Raw genomic sequence first — 20,471 nt, 5'->3', positions numbered from 1 at the left:
AATATTGTGCTACGACGGAGCCGATCCCGAGATGTGACATGTTTAATTTTTGTTCTATTAAAGACCACATCATGCTGCAACTTTAGTTTGAGGGTAGAGTAGTCATTAAAGTTTGATGGCTTAACCTGAAAACACTTTTTTTTTTTAATCAAATAGAAACTTCATTGGATAAACTTCAATGGTACAATCAAAGACACCAACAAGACATCTAAAATACAAATCCCAAGAGTGCAACAAACTAACAAGCTAAAAACACAATTAACGCAAACAAAAGCATCACTAAAACTACTAGTCCACATCACCACAATTAACCATAAGCCCAAACAAAGCCCACAAACCCAACATAACCAAAACCCTAAAACAACCCATGAGCCTAGACGAACCCTACCACCACCACTTGATGAAGCGCTGTCGCGGCCACACCTACCACCACATCTGTAACAGATATGGGGAAAAGATGATTTACAATGATCTACCTACATATAAGAGCGAACAAATAAACGAAAACAACAACTTTTCCAAAGAACAATTAGGTGATTTGCAACAACCTCCGTCAAAGACAATGTAGAATCAAATTTAGAGAACATGAGTGATGTCAGGGAGCGGGTTTTGGGAGCATGATTTTATTGAGAACATAGACTAAAAGGGGTGATGGGGAACTTCAATCTAACCATGGCTAAAAAGAAACCACCACAAGGGGCTTTTTTTCAAAACGCTCCAATGAACTTATTCACTAACCTAAAAGGAAAAGATGAGAAGAGATGAGGGATAGTGACCTTCCTCCTCCCCCTTCTATGAAGTTTCCTTTATGACTCACAGAGGGAGAGAGCAGCTAGAGTTTCTTTAGAAACCAACCTAAAAACACATTGATATATATATAAAAGCACATATTGAACATAACAATGCTGTTGAATTATTAATGAAATTATTTGTTAATTTAATCTTCGACACAAAGAAATAAATTGCAAGTTCCTTTTTTCCCCCCTGAATATATAAATTGCACATTTATGACAAGCGAATTTTGTTAGTTCATATATACATTACACTATTGTAAATCCAATTAATCAATATATTCAATTCATGAATGTGCATCATGCAAGTTTTTCAAATTAGAAAAAAAAAAAGATCTTTCAATTATACAGTTATTTTTGTCTAAACAATTGACAATTTCCAAAGTAAATTTTGTTGTTGTGTGGAACAGTTAGTCTTTGAAATGTTGCACCTCCTTTTAAAAATTCCTGGACCCACCAGTGGTAGCACGGGGAAAATTTTTATACTAGACTGTACTGGTTTATATTTAATCTTCTCTGTTTTGTGGTAATTTGTTCCTTTAGTTGGTCTTTTTGGCTTTTGTATTCTCTATTTGTTTCCTCCCCATTTATGGTTTTTGAATCAACATGATTGATTATGACCCAAAAAAAAAAAAAAAAAAAAAAGAAGAAAAAAGAAGCAAACTATGCACTAGGGCTGGTTTTCAAATGGAATAGATCGGAATCAAGGCATTAAAATTTCAATCCAAAAAATTTCGGAATCTGTTCCAAAAAAAATTCAGAATTTCAGTATCCATTACGATTAGGAAAATAGTTTAAACTTTTAAGTAAATTTAAGTTTTAGCCATAAAAAAACTTTCACTTTTGGAAAAAGCCAAAGCTTTTTCAAAAAAGACAGAAAAACCTCTCAACTTTTAAATCAAAGACATGCAAATGTAAAGGATTCCTTAGGAAATCCAAAAATAAATAAGGGCAATTTTGTCCATTTTGGCTTCTTTTACAAAATTTCTCTCTCCTTTGTGTTTTTCCAAAGTCTCTCAAAATTTTAAACATATCCAATGATTTTAAAAGGTTAAAATTGGCTCAAAATTGAAAAATCATATGAAAAGCTCGAAAACTATTATATGTTATTACTTAGATGTTGTTATCATTTTTGAAATTAATCAACAATGTCTATTTGGTTATTTAGTCATATTTAATTCAGCATGAAATTAGTCATTATGTGTATTCTAAACTTGAAACCCCAATATATTTTGATATTCGTAAGTTTCCGAATCTTGAAATACATTCCATTTCCTCAATAACTAATTTATTGACCGGATTATTATAACTACGTGCTTCATCGGTGATCAGCTGACAATTTCCTCCGGGACTGTCAATAAACACCCCAAAACCCCCCAACAAGTTGAGAAGATAATGGTTTGGAGGCTCCTATCAAATTCTGAAATACCCGTTTGTCTCTTTTCACTTTCAGATTCGAAGCTCTGTCTGGTTCTGCTCTAAGCACTTCAACAAGTAAAATTAGCTTTGGGTTTTGCCCAAACTTTCAAGGTTTGCTTCATTTCTTGAATTTCATAGCTACTGATATTGATATGCATATGTTTATAACCATGTTGTTACATTTTTGTTCCCTCTTAGACATGTAGAAGACCCGCGTATGGATTGTGGTTAGCATGATGTTAGAATTATGAGTACAGTCTACGTATTTGATAAAACTTCTCATAGAAGATTAATTCGTTGCTTGAAGCTGTGCCATCACCGCATCAACTTCTTTGGATTGCGGGATAAAACAACTTCAGTTCACTGTTACATTGAAGCTAGAGGTGTCAAACGGGACGGGCCGGCCCAGCACGGCACGAGCCCAGCCCATTTAAATGAGGCACGCGGCACGAGCACGAATATTAATGGGCCGGCGCGACACGAAAACTTGGGCGGGCCGGGATCAAAAATGAGGTCCAATGGACCGGGCCGGCCACGGACCCGACATGGGCGGGCTTGGCCCGAGCACGCTTCAAGCACGGCACGAGCCCAAGCACGAGCCCAAGCACGGCCCAAGCACGGCCCACTTAACATTTTTTTCTTTCTCAAAAGTCAAAATGCAATAATTTGACATCTAATGTCATTATTTATATGTTTTTTTAATCATAAATATATATTTGATGTATTTCATTTTAGGGAAATTACTTGGGTCCTTAATTAATTAAACATATCAACTACAAATTAATTAAACAATATTGGACTTGATATCTAATCAGTACATATGACATATATGCTTATCTTATAATCAAAGCAAGACATTATTTCACATATAAAATAATAAGTTGTTTAAAGATGAAAAGTTGAAGTGGACTTTGTAGAGTTTAACACTTTTTGCCCTCTGCCATTTTCATATTGTTTGGATGTTTGATTGATTAATGTTTTCAAATAGTTCATCATTTCTTGCCTTTAATTATATTTTTAATGTTTATAATTTGAATTATCTAAGTGAAAAAAAAAATGAAGTGAAAAAAATTCAAATTAAATGGATTAGTTCTTGGGCCCGAGTGTGGCACGAGCACGAGCACGGGCACGGCACGAGCCCGGCCCGGCCCGTTTCAATATGGACATGGGCTTTGGGCGGGCCGGGATCAATAATTTTACTAAATGGGCCGGCACGGCACGGCCCGATAAATTAAATGGGCGGCCCGGCCCGACACGAAAACGTTAAAAGCACGAGTTTAAATGGGATGGGCCGGCACGGCACGGCCCGTTTGACACCTCTAATTGAAGCCAACGTTGTATATTTTATTCCTATTGTATAAATAGGTTTTCTTGCTATTCATTGCTGCAGAAAAAAATACAGCTTTGCTTTCACAAAATAATAAAAGAAAAAAGTGAGAGCTTTGCAACACAAATGAAAGCAATGATAAACATATAGATAAACTATTTGAGTTTGAGGAAACTTCATCCCCCAGAAATCAAGCTAGGAAATTGCAGTTGAGAATGCCTTGAAAAAGTTGAAGAGAGAGCCAGATGCGCGATGCATTAATGTATGGGAGGTCATCAGTGACTTAGATATTCTAATAGGATGATTTAAAAATATAGTTTCAGGACCAGAATATGCAGAGCTTAGACAGGGAGGGCCTAAGATTTAATATTCACTTTTTCAATGATATACAAGCACGTATGAGAGATCCAAATTATAAGCTCTCAATGGAGTTAAAGTTGAAACCAAAGAGCAAACTAGTTCGTAGAAATCAATGGCAATGTGAGCTTTGCTTGCCACGTCATCAAAGTTAACAGACTTTTGGATAGAGTTGACGGTAGAGGGCAAAATGGATCAATAAACCTCGGTCAAGTGATGAAAGTGAGTCATTTTAAGTTTGGGAGGGTAATGTGGGATTTGACTGAAGTTTCAGGGGGCATTGGTGCAATTAGTGGTAAGGTTCCATGCATGTTTTCTGTGTCATTTACGTTATTTTGCTTTGGAAGATTGTAGGGTGACATCAAAAAAATGACCCAAAAAACATTAGCTCATTATGAAACTAACCCATTTATGAAAAATATAGAAAAGTGACTCGTTTTGGGCTTGAAAAGACAAAGACACCCTTATTCAACTACACCACTCAATACATTTTCATCTTTGTCTGCTCAAGAATTCCCCTGCCATATTTACTTTGCATGTTGCATTTCATATGAAAACGTGGTCAGAGAACTCCGTTGTCTCCTACAATTGGATACGTAATGTAAGATATCTGTGTCTAGAATCGTTAAAGAACGCTAAAAAGTTTGAATTATTACAAGTGCTCGTCTCTTTTTTGGCTAATCATGTCAAGAGGAATCCTCATTTCAATGGTTCTTATTCTTAAAGAGAAGGAAACTCAAGGAGTTGCTTGAAAACAAACTTGCGTTCGATGGGAATTCCAGCAAAACGTTGCCGTTGATGGGATGTACTTTGAAGATGTTGATGAGGTCGGTGTTTATTTGTTTTCAAAATTGAACTGTACTCACTTTCTACCTCTTTTTCCCACTTCTTTTGCTCAACATCTGCAGTTTGCTCCTGTGGTTGAGATGCTGGATGACCCGAGTTCTAGTGTGGCGCCAGCAGTTGAACACTTACTTCTCTCATTCCCTGCCATTCAACATCTACAGTTTCACCCTATGGTTGAGATGTTGGACACCCAAGTTGCAGTGAAACGCCAGCAGTTTACAATTTTCGTCATTAAGTTATGTAATTTATACAAATTTTGTCATTTTTGAGACTGCGTGAGATATTTTTATGTGATGCATAAAAAGAAAAAGCTGATCTCTTGCTGAAATAGTCAAAATATTCTGTCTATCAGAGGAAACCTGTCAATTTTGTTCAAGGAACTGAAGAGCCCTCTCTCATAAAGGCCTTCCACTAAATCAGAATCTGACTGAAGAATTGATTTATCATACCAATAGAATTCTTGACAGAGTTTGAGTTTAATTGATTAAGTTGGTACATATATAGGTGAAAATGAAAATGTCCTAAATCCTTCAACCTTTGAATGAGCTTAAGAAGTTGGCACATCTTCATTTACTCCAACTTGTAAACTACCAATCTTGTATAAACCAAAAGATGCAATGAATAACATGAAAGGAACCCAAAAAAACATGTAAAAAAAATGTGGCATTAGCTCTGTATTAATAATGAATGAAATCAAAGAATGTACATCAAATTACATACAAATTTAGGATAATGAAGTATTACACCAAATTGTTAGAGAGGCTTACAAACAAGCATATACAAAATTCTAACTTAAGAATCAAGCTAAGCAGCACCAAGTATAGGGAAAGCCGATGGCTTTTGGCAAACAGCGGTTCGATTTGGAATGACAGGTCTTGAATCCCAAAGGAAGAATCTGTTGCTCAGAAGGCGACGACGACACCGAAGAGAGTTCCTTTACTGTATCCAGATTAGTCACAAATGGATGATTCAATAGCTTAGCAGCTGTGAACCTCTCAGAAGGGCTCCACACAAAGCACTTTCCCAAGAAATCTTTGGCCTCTTCTGATAACCAAACAGGAATAGTGGGAGATTTTGAAGCAATCTGAAGCATTAGGTCCCAAGGTCTCGCCCCGGCTTTCAAATCCCATGGCTTCCTCCCAGTCAACATCATAAGCACAACACAGCCCAATGCCCAAATATCAGAAGGTTGCAGCTGAATATTTTGAAGCACAGTTTCTGGAGACCAATACAGTGTAGTGCCTCCAGAACGCTTCTCTATAATCCTCTTTGCCAGACCCAGGTCTCCAATTTTGGGCACAAATTCAGAACCACCAGCATCAGTTTTGGAGACAAGTAATATATTCTCAGGCTTCAAATCACAATGCACATAACCCATTTCATGAATGTGCTTAACCCCTTTCAAAATTGCCTCTGTATACTTCCTTACTTGAAATTCAGGCAACCCCCCAGACTTGTTAATCAAATCCCTCATTGTTCCTCCATCGGCATATTCCATGAACATATTGAATACCTTATTGCCATCAACACCAGCCGTCACATCCTCTCCATAGCGATGGATGATAAACGGGCAGTTGCTAAACGTCTCAAGAAGTGAATTTTCCCTCACCAACTCAAGCGCATCACAGTATAATGTCGACTTCACCGCGAAAATAGAGGGCAAAACATCGGCTCTCAAATTGGGTTTTTTGACCCAACCCAAATACACCGACCCAAACCCCCCTTTTCCGACTATCCGGCCTCGAACCCACTCACGGCCAGCAACCGACAAGCTCTGTTCTTTCTTTGGCCTTGAACTCGAACCCATTGTTTGAAAAACAAAAATTGAAGCTTTCTGATGAAATGGGTTTCTGGGTCTAACAAAACGAAAGCAAAGAGACGCAGAAAAACAGAAACTGGGTAGCAAGAGAGAGAGAATAACTCGTTGAAGCAGTCGGTGATCAACGAAAAAGACGATGAAATGTTGATGTGCAATAGAGGGCTTCGATTGCTAACGCTCAATTGTTTTTCCTTTGTGATTTGAAGCTGGTGAAGAAATCAGAGTATTGTTTTCCTGGTTGTGTTGGGTTGATTGATATAGCTTAACGCGTAACCTTCAAACGGTCATATATCTTGCGCGGCTTTCGCTTCCGCTTCAATTAATAATCTAATATAATATTTATTTATTTACTTTTGAAATCCACTGAAAAGATTTACTGAGGATTTGAAATACTTTTGTAAATCTTAAGCCGCTCAGATCATCACAAGCTGAGAACATCTCATGACCGTTGATTTGGGGAGATCTAGGGGTAAGGGGGAGATATTTGACCTAATTGGATTAAAATTAAATTAAAATTCAAAAACATATTAAAAAGAGCTCACGTGACTTTCACGTGACCTTTACTTACCTCAACAAAAAAGACAAAAACGAAGAAGACAGAGCTCAGAAAAAATGGAAAGCAACACAGCTCCATTTCCCTTCTCCTTTCCTTCGTCCCCAAATCTCTGAATCTCTCTCTGCCTGGAATGTTTGATTTTTCAAAGTAGTTTCTCAAAATGAAGCGCAAGAAGTGGTCGGAGCTCGAAGAGCTGACCCTTCTCACCAAGTACTCGGAGCTTCTCATCTCTGGGGCTCTAGCCAAGCTCAAAACTCGTGAGAAAAAATTCAAGCCCATAGCGGACCACGTGAACTCGGTGCATCATCTTCACGACCCAGTAACCTTCCCTTTCAAATGGTCCTGGCGCGACGTCTCGATCAAGGTCCAAAACATGCGCCACCAGTACCTGGGTGTGAAGCAGAAGATCCGGGTCTCCAAGGACGAGTTCAACTGGAAGGATGGTGAAAACCACTGGGAGAATTTCTTGAAGTACAAAGAAGTGTTTGGGGATGTGGAGCTTGATGTTAAGGGCAAGAGGGCGTGCGAAAGTGAGAACCTTGATGTTTTTGGGGATTGTGGGGACTTGGGGTTTGGGATTGACTCTGAGGATTTAGAGGAAGAAGAGGACGAAGAAGAAGAAGAAGAAGAACCATTGGAAGATGATGAAGAAGAAGAAGACGGTAGCGGTGATGGCGATAATGGTCTCGTGGAATTAGGTAGGAGTGAAGGTGGTGAATTTGGGGGTCAGAGAGAAATTGGGGATGTGGGTTTTGCTCCAAAAAGGAAATTGAGTAAGGTTGGATTACATAGGAGGTTGGGGTTGGTCAGTGCACAAGTTTTGGACTTGAGGGATGTGGTGGTGAAGAGGGAAGAGAGGACGAGAGAGAGGGAGTGTAGGAGAGAGAACAGTGAGGCTGAGAGAGAGGAAAAGAGGAAAGAACTTGAGTGCAGGAGAGAGAAAAGGAGGAATGAGAGGGAGGAGTGGTTGGAGGATAGAGAATTGGAGTTAGAAGAGAGGGAGGTGATGTGGGCAAGAAAGGAATTTGAGAAAAGGTTGAGGCTAGAGAGGGAATTCGATGAGGAGCGGCGTAGAAGGATGAGGATGGAGGAGAAGAGGGAAGAGGTAGAGTTGGAGTGGAGGGAGAGGATGGTGAGTTTGCAAATTGAGCATGAGAAGCAAATGATGCAAATGCATGCTGAAGCGAGCCAGAACCAAATGCAGATTCTTGGAGTCATGGCTAGGCTAGTTTGTCAATTTTTTGGGTCGGTGAATGATGGGCTGGGAGGTGGTTTAGGGGCTTTGCCGCCTCAGGTTTTGCAAAATTTGCAGCATCCGGGGGATTTGGGCCACAATGGGAAGCCGGAGGCCAATTCACCTTCTGAGTTCCTCTAGACTGTAATTTACATGCTTGCCACATACTACTACTGTTATACCTCTAGTGAAATGTTACTAAGTTGAGTTCTATCATTTTTTATTTATTTTTTGTTTTATCTTTGTAGTACGATGATCGAAAACGTTGAATTCTTCTTGATGCCTATACTTGCAGTGACTATTCTAAATCTGTAACGATGGATATATATTTTCTTTATATTTTAGAATGTCAGCCTTTTTCAAGCAGAAGTTGCCTATATTCTTTTGAATGTTCATCCTTTTCCTACTTGCTGTATTTTTCTGTCATATTAGTTCTATCTGAAACTCATTAATGTTCATGTAATAAATGATACAGTTATATATTTTCGAAAAGAAGGAATCAAGTCTTGTTGTGGTTGTTTACTTAATAGGCTGTTTCATCTGTTCTGTCAACCATATCATTGCTGGTTTTGCAAATTAACTATGAAAAGGGGTTTTTTTTTTTTTTTTTCCTAAATAAACTTTTAAAATTTGGATTTATCAATTACAACTATGAAAAGGTTTTTGTTATGGTCTGCTATTGTTGCTTTTCGGAAAAGAGGTGGTAGCCAATGTTGTTATGACACCAGAGTGCAGCTTTTTGCTTCAACCTTTGATTGTTTTACCCAGGATGGGGTTAAATATTAAGAAGAAAAGGTTGTGGTTGGAGAAAAACAAGAAGTATATTTCAGATGCTAGAAATCATTTAAATGTGGAACTATTACCATGCAGTCAAATTTCTGAACTTGGGATTGTGAGTTTCTTCATATGCTAGAAACCACATGCTGCTGCACATACTTTAGAGAACATCATTATCCTCATAACGCAACTCCGATATATCATCATGGTGGATTCAACGCTCATCATTATGACAAATATCAGGTAAGCATGCCATCCATACAATGCTTGGGCCACTAGATCTGTGCTATGTAATATACTTAAGTTTTTTTTTTTTTTTTTTTCAGAGGAATTGTTTCTGTTTCTTTATATGTATTTTGAGCCTTTTTCTACTAGCACCTTGATTGGTTTTGGTTAATGGAAGTTGTGTCTGTTTCTCAACATTCAGCACCGAGAATTACATAATCCTTGGTATGTCAATCATGTTTCTCTTTCGTACCTTATCTTTTCACATAACATAGTAATATGGTTCAAGCAGACATATATAGTGGCACCCTTTATGAAATTGTTTTAGTATTTGTGATAGGATAAGAGTATGAGGCCTAAAGGATTTAAAGCTAGCTTTTATTCTCTTTTTCTCTTCCTCTTTGTTGTTTCAGTTTTGTTTTATCCTTTTTATTATTTGTTAATTTTAATCACAGTTTGGGAACTGCACACTTGATCAATGTCTGTAAAAGTTCTATTCATCTGTGACAAAACTGATACTGTTGTTTATTGGGTACGACTTTTGCAAAACTGGTGGAATCTGAACCCCATGGATATAAAAAAATGGGTCCCTGGAATGGATGCAATTAGTGAAAGTCTCAATCTGAAGTTCTTCCCTGTTTGTCCTGATGGCATACATGATTTATACATGGGGAGAATCACCTTACAGGACATTGATTGTACTTCATTTTGTGCATGTAGACTGAGTTTTACATTCTCTGGCTTGGTGTCTGAATTCTAGAGACTGCTGATGTTGCATGCAGATGTTGAGAGTTGTTGCAACTGCTTAACCCAGGTGGGTGCTTTATATAGATTTATATGCAAATTCAGTGCATAGAATAGAAATCTTTGCTATTACAATGCAATTTCATTTACATAGAAATCTTTGTTATTATAATGCAATTTCAGTTGCCTGTGTAATTTTAACAGGGAATGTGTATCTAGTACATGCATGATCATTATTACAGGCTGTTTGGAAGGTAATTTAAATAGATTGGAAAAAATCTCCCTGTTTTCCTAGATTTCAAGATCTTGCTTACTTTTTATCTCATTTTGTGATGATGGAAACTAGACTTTGTTTTCATAATTGTGTGGTTGGGCTTCAAAAATAGTATTCTTGGAGTGTAACTGTAAAAACCTGGTGTTATTATTTTGAATGAGTAGCGCATACGTGGTTTATGCATAGGAAACGTGTTTTTATCTGTGTTGCTCATGTTACTTTTCCAAAATTTGGGTTGAGATAATTTCCAAAAGAGCTGCCTTTCTCTAAACAAGGATCTCAACTTTCTCTTATCTCTACCAGACCATAAACCTTTGACCTTGAGATTGAGATCAAAAGACTCTACCATCATGAAATCAATTATGCCCAGAATTTTAACTTAAAAGGTCCTCACTTCCTTCCACAGCAGTGTAGACATGATTTTCAGTTTTAAATACCAACCTAATTTTTGTCCAGATTTCATTAGGTTTTAAAAGCAGTGTGTTTGACCACTGTTCATCTGTGTTCAAATCATAGTGGGAGCTCCAAGCTCCTAGACTCTCCACTGAAGGTTCATTTGTCCATTTCCAAAGTGAAAAATTCTTTTTTAATGTTTTCCCCATTTTTCTTTTGCATGAAAAAAATAGCTTGTAAAGGTGCTCATATTCCCTCCATCCTACTCTCACACCTCCTGTGACATCTTGATATGCGATTTTCTGGATGTTACCAATTATGCTGTTTGCCAAATCTCTAAAAGAATTATGGACTTTTATTTTTGGTAAACAGAATAGTGTAATTTATACAGATCTTCAATGACAGTTATCTTCTATGATTTTTAAGAATTTTGTTTATTCCTTTGTCCTATCATGATGTACCATTTTCTTTGGGGCACAATCTTTGATCTTCTTTTGTAAAATATTTGAAATCTTATTTATCTTCTCTAGAACTTGTTACTTGTTATCTACTTTGTTCTGGTTTTTCGACTTTGATAGGGTTCTTATAAATTCATTGACATTGGGCTGTATGGACGTGCACTTTGGAGCTTTCTTAGATGGGTAAGAGGCCCTTTAGAGCTTAAGTTTTGGGTCTCTTCAAGGCCCTTGTAAGATTCCAGGCTTCATCCCTCTATTTAGGAAAAAAAAAGAATAGGCTTCCCTTTTTCCAAAAAGATGAATCTAATAGATGCACATTTGTCTTAACGAAATTAATTTTATGCCCTGATTACTTGGGGAGGTGCTGTTCAATCAAGTTTAGTAGACAAGTAACCTTTCTCCCTCTTTGGTTGTATACTTTTAACCTTGAAATTAGTCTTTGGAAATTCCAGTGAATCAGGGATTGAACGAATCACGTTGGTGGTAACTCTTGTTTCATTGTCACTTGACATGGTTGTTTTATCACTTGTGCCACTCCAATGTTTTTAGCTGACAACATTGTCTTTTTTATTCTGTTTTCTTTTTGTTTTGTTCTTTTTTAATTTACTTTAGGTAGTTGCACAGCAGCGTGAAATTATGACTTCCAATTCCAATTAGAAATGGAAAGACATATTTGATTGGTTGGTGTGGATGTTTGATAATTACACAGCTTTCATGTTAGATAAGTATCCCATTCCAATATGTGAATTATTTTCTATAGACCAAATTTCAAATTAATTATTGAATGGTTAGCTGTTCAAAGGATAACAGAAATTTTAAATTGTTTGTCTTACATCATCTTGTACTGACCAGTAATATAGTATCAAGACACCTTTGATGACTATTGAATTTGGCATAAAATCATTGACATCTTGTGATCCTTTTTCTTTGCCCTTTGAGATAGTGCACTCAGATTTCCATGAGTACATCAACATGGCTGAAAGCCCACGACAGTTGTGCCTGCCATGGGCTTCCGGCCTTTCTAGGTTGTTAAGGTTGAATGTATCGACACCATGTAGGCAGGCACTTAAGTCCAGAAATGTCAGTACTTACGTTCAAGTTGGGAGATGGGTGGATATATATTTTTTAAACATGAGCTCTTTGCATTATTAGATTACAAAACATTTCCATGTCAACCAGTTTTTGGTAGCAATGGTAGAACCTTGCTGGCTGCAAACTGGGTAGATATGACATTTCTTGTTTTTGCAATGGTGAATGAGGAGCAGTGTGACTTGGAGCATGCATTTTGTGAAGAAATTTCACAACGTCCATATGAATAAATGGATGAGAGTTGTCCACCTCAAAACACTAAAGCATTAGCATGATGCATGTTCATGCTACATTTTATTTGTGTCGTCCCAGAATGTCGGGAGACACACACACAAACATTTGCATAAGTTTGGTTGTATTGGGTTCGATTATGTGTTCATTAAACAAGTTATATAATTAAGATCTGTTGGTTCTATTAGACATGTTTAGGGAGTGGCTGCTGCTAAATTATTGGCAACCAATGATGCTAGAAAATATGGGTCAATTAAGAGGCAGCTTATACATAGCATGTGTTTAGTGAAGATGATTTGTTAGCATAGATGAATGATACCACTGGTTTCAAAGTTTGATTCAAGTCAAAGAGCAATAGGGGTTTTGGTAGTTAAGGGAAGTACTTGATTGTTAAAAATAATAAATTAAGGTTGGCTGGAATAATATACTTTCCAACATCAAAATTAAGGTTTAATATATTGGGATTTTTGTTTTCTAGATGATTGATTGAAAGGTCATGTGAGTTCTAATAATGCTTAGGGGAAAAATCATTTTTTCTCACCATGTGGTTTGGCTCAACTTCATTATTCTGCATCAGGAGTGGAATGGTGCCACTTTTTCGTTGTGGCTTATTTCCTTACCTTCTTTGTGGTGCGTCATGTATCATCCTCACTAATCCAATCAAAAGTTTGCAAAACATTCCCTATTAATGATTTTATGGTGGATATAATAAAATTTTACACCCCCTCCTAATCCTCAAATTTGTTGCAAGTGCAAGTAATTGTAGTCACTAATGCCTGTCTAGCCAACAGCATAAACCATAGCTGACATTTTATAATTGGGTTCTACCACAGGGTGGTAAAGGGTTTCACCTAAAGCTCTTTCCAGTTTTTGCTTCTGCATAAAAGGAAGTGGTATCGACCAACCAAAGTTTCATTTTCTGCATTTGATTTGTGGCTCTTCGACAAGTTGCTTTGACTGTTCTAATACATTATATGAATATAAGAAATATTGAATATCGAAACAAATGAACTTGTGAGCTAAGGACAGTAACTCAATGATTCTTAATTACATCCTTTGACTTGTAAACCAAGTTGAGATTTCTATAAGCATAGGCAGTTTAGACTGGTTGTTGCCAACTGTTGGTCAAATAGTGAAGGTAGTTATAATGCTTTTGGGAATTTCAGGGCCTCAGTATGTTCTATATTCCTTTTTCATGTTAATGAATTCTCTTGATTATTCATCACCTAGACTGTTGTATTCATATGATTGTGTAGAATGTGTAGAACGATGATTGATTCAAGTTGATGATTATTAGTTCTGAATCTGCTTGGACATTATGCTGCATAATCGGCAAGAAACAATAGAATAGAAATTGTCTGTTTTTTTCTATCTGCAGAACTCTGTGAAAGGTGACTGTTAGATGGAGCAGGTTTCATGGCCAACCAGTCCACATAAATGTGGATCAGATCCTTCTAGTGGGTACATTTGACAACAGGTGGTGTTAAATTAAACATTATGAAAGTTGAAAAATGAAAATCATGACACTGAAAAACTGAAAGGGGGAAACGATAGTGAATATGGTGGCCCCTTGTAGCCTTAAATGTGTAGCCTTTTTTCATTAATTTTTATTCAATTAATTGGTTTGAAATCCGTGTCTTGTAATTTGTTTTTTCATACATGTTAATCCTGTCGTTTCTAGGACTGTTTGTGAAAAAAAGAGTAAGAATTCTGCAACATTCCATTGTGACAGCTTTTTAGCCTCTTTTGGTAGGTAAAGCAGTTGGGAGGGAGCAGCAACTGTTACTAGGTAAACATCATCACACCTTCCTTCTATTTTACGGACACACAAATGTAATGATTTTATTTTTTAGGTGAGTCTGTAATATTAACTGGTTGTTGGGCTTTCATATCTTGTTTAACAATTGGTTTCATACCCAAGGCATTAGTATGTTTTGAAATATTGGATTCTAGACTTATTATCTTTTTCACCCACCAGTCTTACATCTGCAACTTCAACACCCAATATCCAATATCCAATACCCAATATCCAGTTCTAAAAGATTAAAGCCCTACAAAATGTAGGGGTCCTGCTTAAAACCTCTCTGGCTGAGATATTGCATTTTGATATGTATTTTAAGTAATTTTCTTCTGTCAAATATCTGGATGGATATCCATTCGTGCTCATCCTTATCTTACATATGTTCCCCACTTGCCCCCCACCACCTCTGTGCTGCTCACAGCTTCATAAAATTTCACTTTTGTAGTTAGCAATAACCTAAAATTTCAGTGCAAGTGGACAATACATTAAGATTTCTGTTTGTTGTTTAGCCTTGATTTTGTACGTAGTGAATTCAGTTCCTTATTAGCGGACCTCGAAACCTTCTCAAGATTATACTAAGGGCCAAGCTGTTGAATGTTTCCTTTTTGGTACTTGTGTTTCGGAATTTTTTACTTGTTGTCTTTTTAACTTTTAAGTTTTAACACTTTCTTGCTTCACTTGGAGCAGAGTTGCAATTTATTTTATTTTCTCTGGCAGGTGTTGGAGTCTGAGGTCCTGGTTTCTTAGGATTCCTGACCTTAAAAATTTCTGTGTACATTGTTTACTGTTGTTTCCCTTTTCTATTACTATAAAACAATGAAAGAAACTTGTATGCCTAGTAAAAGTCACCCTGTATTTCTAATGGGGAAACTGCCTCTGCTTTCAAAATTTGTGTAGGTGAGGATAGAAAATAGAAGAAAATGAGCCATTTGAAATGGTAGTTGAATATGTTGCTAGGCCTTTGGCTTGGATGGTATTGGGAATATGGGGTGCCTTGAGAGAATGGTAGGTCCAAAGTTTTGCTGGGACTAGTGGAGGTCGATTATGAAAAAGATGGATCAAGTACGAGACTCATTGAGATGGTCCCTTCTGGTTTACAAGACCCTGCACCATATTTATTTCTTTATTTTTTCGTACGCACCACATTTAGTACGGTGAAGAGATGGTCTTGGCTTCGATTGGAAGGGACCATTTTATCCATTCGGGCTCAAGTGAAGTGACAAACTATCATTTCTTTCTTCTTGATATAAAATATATTATTTTATTCATCATGGGACGTTGTATTGCAGTAGTATTTTGTCAACCTTATTGAGGAGGTCTTTTTAATTCGAATTAAATTAGGGATCCCATTCAAAAAGGGTGCATCATGCGTGAGTGTAACGTTCCTATTATGTAAGATGAGGAATTCTGCCTATGAGTAAACTTTTATGGGTTTGCCGGAAATAACAAAATGCATTTGTTTTTCCTGTTCCTTTTTATTCCCCCTCGATTTGCTATTGTTCTTTCTTCTTATATGAACAACTAAAACACATGCAAGAAGTTATACACACAAACATGGGAAAAGTGTTCTCAAACTATACACTAAATAACCTAATCTAAACCCCATAAGTTAATGTCCAAGCTCGTTTAAATTGAAAACATCTCTTCTTTTTTAGCAATAAAAAACAAACAAGGTTCTGCACAAAGTCACCATAGTTAGTAAACGGGACAAGTATAAAACATAATATGTACGTGTATTATTCGATAAACTTCTTAAAAAATATGCGGTATTTTATTCGGGCAAATTTCTTAGATGTGATCCAAATTTACATTTCCATTGCAACATTTGCTTGACAATAATGTCAAGGGAAATTCTGGTCCACTTCGGGCTATTCTTTATCATCTTGTATTGATTATCTGGAATTAATAACAGTCCTCCTAATCCAAAAAAAAATAAAAATTGTTAAGGAAAATTCTATTGCCACCCCGAATTTGTTGAAACCACCCCTTTAATTTTTAGCCTAAAGTGTCGATTTTACCCTCCCATAACTTTCTTCGCTTACTTAATAGCCCGCTGGCCCCCACAAAAGGGAAAGAGAAAAAGACATGAGAGGGTTGCGGGCACCGACAGCAATTCTAGCGACAGTGGAAGGTGGGGTTGGTCTCAATAGGTAAGCTTGGAAATTTGGATAGGGGTAGGTTTCAATCGATTGGGTGCGAGAATTATAAATTTTAAAAATGTCACCTCATTAAAATTAAATTAAATTTAAGAAATTAAATTGGAGACCTCATCCTAAGCCTAGGCGCGGATCAGTTTGAAAGAGTAGATGGCTCTTCTGTTAATCAAATTAAAGATTTCGGTAGACCATTTTCTCTTTTATTAACTAAACCAAAAACTTCGGTAAACTTCAAATTGGTTAGCCTAACATTCAGTTCGGATTTGTTTGATATGCCGGTAGTACCGTAATAAAAAATACTAATAAAAATACAATTTATAATTGTTTCACATTACATAAGTTCTTTAACAAAAATACCAAATTATCCTTGTAAAATATAAAAATCCAATAGTCTAATTCATCCTAGTACGAAATCAAATAACTTAATCACTATACCATTCAATATATACTCAAGATGTACTGGGAGCCACTTGCTCTTTCATTTGGGAATCTACTCGTACACCATTAAACAAATTATGAAAATAGAAAATAGTACACAAATGAATGCATAGGATCATGTGTCTTGAGCCACTAAAATTAGAGTTTAGTTACATTTTAAACATTAGAATTAGGTCCCCTTTTGTTTGTGTTTGTTATTTGAAACTTTGAGTGTTCTTTTTACTTAATTCTGTACACGTATGTAACTGATTTTGACATTTGGTCCGCATTGGATTCTTTAGTTAACATTTTGAATTCAACCTTATAAAGAACATAAAATTTGGATTAACGGTTGGAAAGTTACAGGTAAAAAACAGGACAAATGTCGAAACTGGAAAACAGAGGAAGTTCATAAATTCCTCTATGACCTAAAAGTGCTACAGTACCCGGGTAATAAAGAAGCGATACATAGGTGATACAAAAGGTTGATTGTGTTTACCTTTGATTTTTTTGTTTTGTATTTAAATAATAAAATAAGTGTAAATATCATATCAGTACGAGTTTCCATCGGGTTAGGGATATTGTTACTTGTTAACCAAACCAAACATTTTGATACGGGTCAGATCGGAATAATTAAAATTTTAAAAATAATTATTTAGCCAAACCAAACCAAACCAAACCGTTGGTACGCGGATAATTGAAACGAGATGCCCACCCCTACTCCATACTTAAAATAAAACCCCAATTTACTCCAAATTAAAAAAGGAAAAAAAAAAAAACAACAACAAACCTAACTTGACTAACGCCTAAACTTAACGTCTGTAGCAGTTTTTTTTCCTTCTTCTTCCTTCTCTGCACGTCTCCCCCCAACCCCAAAAGGAACTAGCTCCAAGGGTATAGGAAATTGAATCATTAAGTTCACCCAAATAATAGAAAACCTAACATAATTCATGTATAAAAATATATAGAAGTATAGAAAACTCTACGTATTCAAAGAAAGAAACAGGGAATTTATGCCCATAAATGTTGAAGATAGACAAAGTCTTCAAAACCTACAAGTCAAATACAACTAACTCTCTGTTCTTCTACAAAATGTGAAATCGGTGGAAGTTATAACACTCATATTATTGAAAAAAAACTTTGGTTTATGCCTCGGTAAAATTTTGGGTGAAGTTACGTTTTGCGTCAATCAATATGAGACAAAAAAGCGAATTTGAACCACTCTAAAAACAAGAGTAAACTATAAGAAGAAGAAAAAAGGTATAATTTAATGGAAATTGCTTAATCATTGTTACAGTACTCTCTCTCAAAAAAGACCTCCTAGAGCCGTTTTCACTTTGAGGGGGAGGAAGCCACTGTTCTTCCTCCCCTCTCCTCTCTTCTCTTCCTCACTCTCTTCTCCCCTGATTTTCAGAGACAAATGTTTTCTCTATTTGTCTTCGTTTTGTTATGATTTTCCTCCAACCACCATAGGCGACTGTGTTTCAGCATCAGATCTCCACCACCATCTTTTTTGCGGTTTCTTGATGTTTGGAATAAGTCACAAAGACTCTTTGGGTTCTCTATGTAGTTTTCACCTCTCCGTTTGTGAGAGCTTTTCACCTCTCCGTTTGTGAGAGCTTTTCATCTCTCTTTTGTGAAAGCTTTTCATCTCTTATTTGTGAGAGTTTTATTTGTATTGTTATGGTTTGGGTTTTTCAAGCTTTATCTTTTTTTTATTATTTTGAGTTTGCAATCATAGTTGGGATGCCTATGCTAGAGTTTCTTTGATCATGTGTGATCGTTAGTGGAGGCACACCAGATTGTCTTAATTTTGATATTAGATTGCTCCGTTATTATAATGGCCCTTATGGCTAGTGACTTTTTTGACTGAATTATGAATGTAATCCAAGAATTTCTCAAAAAAACAAAAAACAAAAAAACAGAAGTAAACCACGTTGTAGAACTCAATATGATAATGCAACATTGGCTGGAAAAAAAATTGATTATAGCAATAATACTGTCGGGTTTAGGGCTTTTGTTTACACAATAACCATCTAAGGCTTAATGGGGTTTCACTTTAGGTTTTAATTTTCGAGTTTATTTGTGGGTTTTGTGGGTTCATAACTGAGGTTTTGCTTCTTCTTGAGTCATTAACCATATAAAAACCCTACTAAGATATTGAAAGGAAAAGAATAAAGTTCACAATTGTGGACACATTTGCTTTCGTTTTTCTTGCTTTAAAGGTTCTATTAAAGGGATTCTTTCAAAAAGGAGTCGAAAGATTGGTCAAATAATACTATTTGTGGACACATTTGCGAGACTCATTTTACATTATAATTCAATGACCCAAGTCGTTTTCTTTCTAAGTTTTCGTTCTAAAATTGGCATTGAAAAATATTATTTATAAATATAAATTGCTTAGTTATTTGATTATCATACCATTTCAATATATATTTATCGATAACACATCATTTCATATATTAATTTTATCATTTTCATGTATTATTACTTTTAATCCTTAGTTATATATATAATAGTAAATAGTCAATTTAGATGATGGACTGATCGAAAGACCAAGGTCTATGATGATATTCAACCAGATAACGTTAATTAATAAGAGGAAAGGAGCTGTATGCGCATCAAGTATATATTTTATTCCAGAAAAAGCAGCACCAACCAAAATGTTGTCGGGTTGGAAACCCTAGTGATGATGCTATTTGTGAGTCATCAAGCCAAAAGCAGCCTTGGAACTATATATTACATTTTACGATCATGATGATCACGATGAGGACCAAAAGCCTATGAGCTCTGTGTATAGCAATATGGTGGATATGCTCTAGCCCTTTCCAGTCTGATTCGGACATCATAACATTCTGATGAAATGCTTTGATGATCTTATGACCCGTACGCTCTCACTTTTGAATCTGTCTTTATATGTATGTATGAATTAACGTATAATAAGGATACTACGAGTTATTTTTTTGGGCTTACACGTGATATCGTGATACAGACCACCCAGTTTTAAGTATCTTTTAAAATTATGATGAAGAAAAATTACCAGTCAAATGAATTAACAATTTCTTAGCTATTTGATTATTATCCCGATCAAATGATGAAATAAAAAAGTTGGGTATCTTTTTACCTTTCTAATGTTAATAAATAAAATAATCATCGCTATCCTTAATTATAAGTTCAATCATACATCTATATCATTGCAGATGAATCTTCTTTATGGCTCTTCTAGACGAACACCAGAACAGAATATAATTTATACATATACAATTCCATGACAATATGAAAACAAATTAATGAAGAACTAGGGTTTTAGTGAAATAATATTCGGAATTCTAGAAAACATGTGGAATGGAAAATGACATATACTTAACGGTAAACAACTGACTATAAAGTCTACAAAGAAGGCACACACACACGACCTGATCTTCTTCAAGCCCGTATGACTTTGTAAGAGTGAGACCCACCTAAACAGCCAAAACCACCAGTCCAAGTCAACCGTCTCATTTCTCACCTCCCTTCTCTCTTCATGAAGCAGCTCTCGCGCGCTATATCTACGCCCA

At 36.2% G+C, this 20,471-nt stretch overlaps 2 protein-coding genes and 2 long non-coding RNA genes across 5 annotated transcripts; 3 read left to right on the top strand and 1 right to left on the bottom strand.

The window, feature by feature from the left end:
• Positions 1-2,181: 2,181 nt before the first annotated feature.
• LOC103328610 (uncharacterized) lies at positions 2,182-4,942 on the top strand. The gene is made up of 3 exons (XR_513873.3): positions 2,182-2,321; positions 4,621-4,721; positions 4,803-4,942. It is a non-coding gene; the product is annotated as an uncharacterized LOC103328610 (long non-coding RNA).
• Positions 4,943-5,401: 459 nt separating this feature from the next.
• Positions 5,402-7,012, bottom strand: LOC103328626 (mitogen-activated protein kinase kinase kinase 20-like). Its single transcript, XM_008231029.3, has one exon. The coding sequence runs from the start codon at positions 6,545-6,547 to the stop codon at positions 5,540-5,542; it is 1,008 nt and encodes a 335-aa protein (XP_008229251.2). The 5' UTR covers positions 6,548-7,012; the 3' UTR covers positions 5,402-5,539.
• Positions 7,013-7,151: 139 nt separating this feature from the next.
• LOC103328609 (uncharacterized) lies at positions 7,152-8,718 on the top strand. Its single transcript, XM_008231010.2, has one exon. The coding sequence runs from the start codon at positions 7,276-7,278 to the stop codon at positions 8,488-8,490; it is 1,215 nt and encodes a 404-aa protein (XP_008229232.1). The 5' UTR covers positions 7,152-7,275; the 3' UTR covers positions 8,491-8,718.
• Positions 8,719-10,171: 1,453 nt separating this feature from the next.
• Positions 10,172-15,813, top strand: LOC107880967 (uncharacterized). Of its 2 annotated transcripts, XR_016126201.1 has the most exons (3): positions 10,172-10,349; positions 13,919-14,329; positions 15,239-15,813. It is a non-coding gene; the product is annotated as an uncharacterized LOC107880967 (long non-coding RNA). The 2 variants fall into 2 exon arrangements; XR_001677674.2 differs by lacking the exon at positions 10,172-10,349 and having other exon boundaries at positions 10,356-14,329.
• The last annotated feature ends 4,658 nt before the right edge of the window (positions 15,814-20,471 follow it).

The sequence above is a fragment of the Prunus mume genome, linkage group LG4 (genome assembly GCF_029339155.1).
Source record: "Prunus mume cultivar Tortuosa linkage group LG4, ASM2933915v1, whole genome shotgun sequence".
NCBI lineage: Eukaryota > Viridiplantae > Streptophyta > Magnoliopsida > Rosales > Rosaceae > Prunus > Prunus mume.
The sequence above is the reverse complement of the archived record's forward strand: the minus strand, read 5'-3'. Positions and strand labels throughout refer to the sequence as shown.